Below are 7,669 nucleotides of genomic sequence, written 5' to 3' on the forward strand. Positions count from 1 at the left end.
CTCTTTCCCATTTGAGTAAAATGGTAACTCCATTCTTCCAGTTATTCAGACTTGAAACCTGGGAGTTATCCTTGACCTTCTTTCTCTCACACTTCATCCTCAATCCACCAACAAATCATGGAGTGTTATCTTCAGAACATATTCAGAATCTATTTCTCACCACCTACACTGCTATCTCTTTAGTTCAAGTTACCATCATCTCTTATCCAGATTCTAATCTGTTAATTTTAAAAACTTCTATCCTTGCTCCCCATTGTCTATTCTCAACGCAGCAGCCAGAGTAATTCTTAAGTTAGATCATGTCACTCCTCTGCTACAAACTCTCCAACAGCTTCTGATCTCACCCAGAATAAATGTCTGACTATCTGACTTCATCTATACTCTTTACCTGGCTCACTCTGCAGCAGCAGCCCTGGCCTCCTCACTGTTTCTTGAACATGCCAAGCATGTTCCAGCCTCAGGAACTTTGCACTTACTATTTCCACTGTCTAAAATTTCTCCCCCCAGTTACCCACATGGCTCACACTCTCACTTCATTCAAGTCTCTACTTTTATGATACCTCACCTGAGAAGCTTACCCTGACAATTCTATCTAAAACATCACCTCCTCCATATTACTCTCTAATACCCTTATGTTACTTTCCTTCACAACACTTATCATAACCTGACATATATTTATAACTTGTTTATCGTCTGTCTTACCCTCTTTAAAATAGAAATTCCATAGGGACCTTTTTTATTATGGCAAAATATACATGGAATTTTATTTTTGTTTGCTACTTTATCTGCAGAGATAGAATAGTATCTGGCACATAGTGGGTATTCAATACATTTTGTTGAATAAATAAACAACTAAGGAGTGGTCTCTTATCCTTAAACTAGCTTTTTCTGAAAAAGTAACTCAGAATAGAAGTGATTGTGGCCAGAGAAGACTAGATGTAACTAAAAATATATCCCAGGATGCTATCAATATTTAACTAAAATAACATATAGTTATGAAGTCTGCATTTCTATAAATTTTCTCTAATATATCTATCATGTTAAACTCATACCCTTCAGATTTCTCAAGGCTCTATGGACCACTGGTGACTTTATTTATTTATTTATTTTCAGCTTGCAGGATCTTAGTTCCCCAAACAGGGATTGAACCCACGCCCTAGGCAGTGAAAGCACAGAGTCCTAACCACTGGACCACCAGGGAATTCCCCAATCTAAGAAATATTAATTCCAAAATTTCCAGTTATACTTCAATCTTCATGCCTATGAAAGAGGTCTATAAACTAACAGGAAGCTATTACCTGAACTAAGCTTCAAAAGCCTTCCAGTGCTGGAGTCAGGGCTTGACAGAGAAGTCAGTAAGTCTCCGCAGGAATGGGATGTGGTGGCCTTCATGTTATTTGAAGGTTTTGTGCTATATTCTCGGTAGTTCCTGCTTCTCTGAGGCCTTTTACCAAGACTTCCGTGCAGGGATGGATTTTGAGAATAATGACTATCATAATTTTCTAGACCAGTATCTGAAGGTAACTCATAGGGATGAATCTGTCTAGAATCACCCACATCCAGGCGTTTACCCAATGAGGCGTCATCGGTAAGCTGATAAGTATCAGGTTTTGGTATCAAATCCTTTTCTGGAGAAGAACCTGAAGACTTGTTGGTCAAAAAAGATATTCGGTACCCTTCTCTAGCCATCTTCTCTGGGGTTCGAACTGTGGATTGATGAGGCAAGTAGCGTCTGAATTCTAACCATCACCAAGGGGGAAAAAAAAACAAAAGACAATGAGAATTCTTCTTAGGGTATCCTTGTTCACTGGATATACCTCTGTCTACCAAAAAAAAGTTCTCAGGAAGAGATGGTTTATAATTTTTATAAATGGTAGCACAAAGTGATAAAAGGATTCCTACATGGAAAAACAAAACATGTTGGACATTGTGTAGATAGTAAAGAATCTGTAACATTCTGGAGACAAATTTCATGTCAACCTAATCCTGTAGGAATTTCCTTCTAAAACTGTAGTGTCAGAGTTTTCTATATACGATTTCTACTATTTTGGTGCACTCCCACATGACAAAAGTTGTGATCTTAGGTATTCAGACAATAGTTGGTAGGTCTATGATTTCATAGACGCCTCGCAATAAAGCTAAACTCACTCCTACCCCCAACCTCTACCCAGAGGATCTAGGTTCACACATTGGGAACCATTATCCTAAGCCAACTAAATGGCAGGGAATGCAAAACCTATGAAAATTCCTAATCCAGCTATAAAGTATTTCTCTCAGACAGGTGTATCTGTCATCTCCAAAAAGCCTCAGAGTAGGGCAAGTAGAGTATCAGACAAAAAGAGAAGTCTTTGTGCTCCTTGGGGCTTTCAGAGATTCATACGCTTGAAGGCCTTCCTGAGTTAGTCATATTAACTTTAAAAAAGTGGAACCAAGTACCTTCTATCTCTACAGAACCTTTAAGAATATCAACATTTTTACCAAGGGCCAGTCTATACAGTAGGGGAAAGGTTATAGAACAATATCTTTATGTAAGAAAAAGAATCTAAGAACAAGTAATGAGATTAGATAATTCAGACTATCCCTCCTGTTGAAGATATTTAAGAAGTGGGATGATATATGTTCTTAAAAGCATCAAAGAGCTAATAAGCTAGTGAGGAATCTCTAGGCCAAAATCTAGAAAACAGCAAGAACTCATATAGGTGAGTCTAGCACTTAAAGTGACTTTTACCCTAAGGTGCTTTAGAGTGAAAGGTACAGAAGTCCAAGTTCAGGATCCATCCAAGGTAAGGAGTATGAAAAACCACCCCCTCACCCACTCCCCATATTAATATGGAATCCTAATGAGGATACAATCTTCAAAGTAAAGGTAAACTGGAAATAAACCAGCCCTTGTACACTGGTAATCCAGGTTTGCATCATCTGGGTGGTCCAGGGAACCTCAAGCCTTGAGCTTGGATTAAGGTGATTCCAGGCTGATAGTTCCCCAGGCAACTGGTAGAAGCAAATGAAAATCTGATCTGGAAAAGATATCCTCATGTAAGACTTTAAATCATTCCTACACATAGTTTTTAAAATACAGTAGCCAGCAAGTAGCCAAAACAAAAAAGGAAATAAGACAACACAAGTGAGAATGAGTAGAAAAACCAGACAACATGCACAAAAATTGGAATTAATAGATGCAGCCTATAAGATGGCTATTTTTACTATGTTTAAAGATATATAAAACAGCTGGGTGGGCTTCCCTGCTGGCACAGCGGCTGGGGGTCTGCCTGCCAATGCAGGGGATGGGGGTTCGTGCCCCGGTCTGGGAGGATCCTGCATGCCGTGGAGCGGCTGGGCCCATGGGCCATGGCTGCTGGGCCTGTGCGTCCGAAGCCTGTGCCGCAAAAAAGGTGACCCAGCAGATTTGAAAAATAACCAAATCGAATTTATAAAACTTAAACTACTGAGATTAAGAATTCAGAAGACAAGCTTAACAACAGATTAGACACAGCTGAAAAGAATGTCAGTGAATTTAAATATGGGTCAGAAGGAGTTATCCAAAATGCAGATCAAACCAAAGAAAGATAAAAAATATAAAAGAATAAGAGACAAAGAGGACAAAGTGAAAGAGGACATACATTTACTTAATCAAGAGTCTCAGAAGGACAAGATAGAAAAAATGGGACATAAATAATTTTTGAAGCACTTTACAGAAATAATGAGACAGAATTCACAAATTCAAGTGTAATAAATACCAAACAGGATAAACAAAAAGAAGTCCACACACTACAGTGAAATGCAGAAAATCAAAGACAATTGGAAAATCTTAAAAGCAGCCAGAGGAAAAATAAGACAGATTATCCTTGCAGGAGTGACAAATTTCTAGCTCAGCGGTCCCTAACCTTTTTGGCACCAGGGACCGGTTTTTGTGGGAGACAATTTTTCCATGGACCTAGTCGGGGGCGTGGGGGTGTTTCAGGTGGTGATGCAAGTGATGGTTCAGCCAGTGATGCGAGCAATGGTTCAGCTGGTAATGCAAGCAATGGGGAGCGATGGGGAGAGGTAGATGAAGCTTTGCTCGCTCGCCCGCCACTCACCTCCTGCTGTGCAGGCCCAGGGATGGGGGTGGGGGGGACCCCTGTTCTAGCTGACTTCTCAAAAGCAACTACAAAAGATAGAATACAGTGGAATACCTTCAATATTTTTAAAGAAATAGCTGCCAACATAGAAACTTATACCCAGGGCTTCCCTGGGGGCGCGTTGGTTGAGAATCTGCCTGCCAATGCAGGGGACACGGGTTTAAGCCCTGGTCTGGGAAGATCCTACATGCCGCGGAGCAACTGGGCCCATGAGCCACAACTACTGAGCCTGCACGCCTGGAGCCTGTGCTCCACAACAAGAGAGGCCGCGATAGTGAGAGGCCCACACACTGCGATGAAGAGTGGCCTCCGCTCGCCGCAACTAGAGAAAGCCCTCGCACAGAAACAAAGACCCAACACAGCCAAAAGTAATAAAAAAAAAAGAAACTTATACCCAGCCAAAATACCCTTTAAGAATGATAGTGAAATTGGGACATTTTCAGACCAAAACTGAAAGAATTCATCACCAGTAGACCCACACTAAAGAAAATTCTAAAAGATGTACTATAAGCTAGAGGAAAACTATCTCAGAAGTGAAGTCTGGGATTAAAAAAAAGAGACATAAAGGGACTGCCCTGGCAGTCCAATGGCAATCCATGCTTCCAATACAGGGGGTGCGGTTTGATCCCTGGTCAGGGAACTAAGATCCCACATGCCGCGTGGTGCGGCCAAAAAATTAAAATAAAAAAAAAAGAGCAAACAAAGTGGTAAATACATGGATACATTTAAATGAACAATGACTTTATAAAAATAGTACCTTGTGAATTTTAAAAATATAGAGAATTAAAATCTATAATAATAATACATAAATCAGGAGGGATCAAAAGGAGTAAATTATTTTAAGGTCTTTGAATTATACAAGAGAAGAGTTAAGGTATTGATTAATTTTAAAGTTGAATAAGTTAAGGACACATATTATAGTTTTGGGAATAATACCAAAAGTATAGAAACAGTGTGCAACTTGTAAACTAACAGAAAGAAAAAAATGGATGAATAAAAACATAATAGGGCTTCCCTGGTGGCGCAGTGGTTGAGAGTCCGCCTGCTGATGCAGGGGACGCGGCTTCGTGCCCTGGTCTGGGAAGATCCCACATGCCGCGGAGCGGCTGGGCCCGTGAGCCATGGCCGCTGAGCATGCGCGTCCGGAGCCTGTGCTCCGCAACGGGAGAGGCCACAACAGTGAGAGACCCGCGTACCGCAAAAAAACAAAAACAAAAACAAAAAACATAATAAATCCAAAAGAAGGCAAGGAAGGTAAAAGAAACAAGGAATAGTCAGCCAATACAAAAAGTCAAGAACAAAGGAAGTCAGAATATCCACTCTTCAACCTGAAAGACCTCACAGGTCACTAAGCATCCAGGGCAGACCCTTATGAAAGCAGAAAAGAATTCATCACGTAGTCTCCCAGGACTGAGACATCTCCATCTTCTCCCAAATCCCATCACACCTAGATTTCTCTGACTAGTGTGGAGAAAAATACTGTAAGCAAAATATTTACCATCTTCCTGGTGATTCTCACTTGGTATCTCCTTTCTTGCCACTTCCTGCATCTAAAAAAATGTTTGAAAGTTTAGGAGAAGGGAGTCAATGGGCATTCAGACATGAGTTTAACTAGAACAGGGAGGTTCAGAACACTTTCCTATTAGTAAGCAAGTCCATCCTTGCAAACTAGGGAAAAAGACCTTCAAGCAAAGGTCCAGATTTAAGCTTATTTTAAAATAGTCACAATACAAAGAGATTCTAGAGTTGATCAATACAAAGAGATTCCAGATAAGGAGATGCCTTGAAAAGACAAAATATCCTTAGATGGCAGAGGACATACCAAACAGTGAAATATTGTATTTTCTCTGCTTTAGATAACTCAGCATAGAAGTTAGATGGTACCATCTTTTCCAACTTATTTCTGCTTGAAGAACTCCCATACTTATTTTACCTCTAGTAAGGCTGAGTATCAACCATAGGAGCTACTGAGACTTTTTAATAGGCTGAAAATTAATCTAAGGCATAATTAAGCAAGGATTGATACAAAGTAGAAAGCTTTCTAGAGTATGCTTTTTACAAAATCATCTTCAAGTATTCAGCATTTTTTTGGTAGTTATGCAGAGAAAGAAATCCTACTTCCTATTTCTTAAACTAAGAGGACATATAGCAGGCTATTCAATTTCTTCTTCTCTCGCACTTCAAGAAGTAATTTCAAAGTTTTTTTAATCTAAGAAGTGCTATTTAATGTTAACAGTAGATTACAGTATATTTTGTCTCCATTTCCTTTAAAAGAATACCAAATTTTAAAAAAAATGGTAATTGAAATAGTTTCTAAATTACTCAAGTAGAATCTCCAAAAACAAAGAAACCAACTAAATGTTAATCTGTCTTTTTATAAAATGAAGGTATTATAAATTCAACCTGAAATCTTACTATCTTTTTCTTTGTACAGTGTTGATTATCCGAACTGTGGATTAATCAGAGTCTTTCCTTCTCTTCTTTCTCCTCTGGCTATTTTCAGCAAACTTATTGCTCATAATTTATCAATAAAAATGCAAACAAAAGGAGAAGTTGAATATGAAGTAGTCAATTCTGCTTCCTGCATCATATTCATTCATATAAATAAGTAATGGACTCCCACCAATTTTTTTCTCTAAAAACTTATTTTTAATTCTTCCCTCATCTTGCATGATCTCTACCTCTTCATTGCCCACAACTTCTATGCCATCTTTACCGCTTAACTTTTCTTTTTTTGTGTTTCAATGAAGAGGCAGTGTTGGGAGAGCCACCCCTGAGATGTTAAGATCCAGTAATTAAAAGGCAGAGGTAGAAAATGTAAAGAAGCCAGGTAACAGGAAATGGAGACATTGGGTAGAGAGGAGAAAACTGAAAACCAGACAAAACCTGTAACAGTTGTATCCCTGTTTGAGTGCCAAAATGCCTGGCATAAAATGTGCTAAAGTTATATGTATAAATATACTACATCTGATCAGGTACTGGGGGAGAGGGAAAGGGGAGATTGAAATTAATGGAGAAGGCCCTTTGCATCCTGTCTTGTGCTTTCCTTTTAAAGTGTCTAACATGCCTTCATCAAAAAAGTCCTCTTAAGTCAGACAGAGAAAGACAATATCATATATAGCTTATATGTGGAGTCTTAAAAAATGATACAAACGAACTTATTTACAAAACAGAACTAGAGTCACAGATGTAGAAAACAAACTTAATGGTTACCAAGGGGGAAGGGGAGAGGGATAAATTGGGAGATTGGGATTGACATATACACACTACTATACATAAAACAGATAACTAATAAGAACCTGCTGTATAGCACAGGGAACTCTACTCAATACTCTGTAATGACCTATCAGGAAAAGAATCTAAAAAAGAGTGGATATATGTATATGTATAACTGATTCACTTAGCTGTACAGCAGAAACTAACACAACATTGTAAATCAACTACACTCAAATAAAAATTAATTTTAAAAAGTCCTCTTAGACCTTCACAATAATTGAGAGTCCACTGGATTATTAGCATTAATCATTGATTAGTCAACAGATCAGCAG

The 7,669-nt window shown here is 38.8% G+C and overlaps 1 protein-coding gene across 1 annotated transcript in view; it reads right to left on the reverse strand.

Moving 5' to 3' along the window:
* The window catches only part of LRRC36 (leucine rich repeat containing 36), a 47,856-nt gene that overhangs the window by 13,710 nt on the left and 26,477 nt on the right, over window positions 1-7,669 (reverse strand). The window contains 2 exon segments of the mRNA XM_007457284.1: window positions 1,299-1,739; window positions 5,620-5,671. Of these exon segments, the coding sequence (XP_007457346.1) occupies window positions 1,299-1,739; window positions 5,620-5,671 (493 nt within the window).

This window comes from Lipotes vexillifer, unplaced genomic scaffold, assembly GCF_000442215.2.
Source record: "Lipotes vexillifer unplaced genomic scaffold, Lipotes_vexillifer_v1.1 scaffold504, whole genome shotgun sequence".
NCBI classification, from domain to species: domain Eukaryota; kingdom Metazoa; phylum Chordata; class Mammalia; order Artiodactyla; family Lipotidae; genus Lipotes; species Lipotes vexillifer.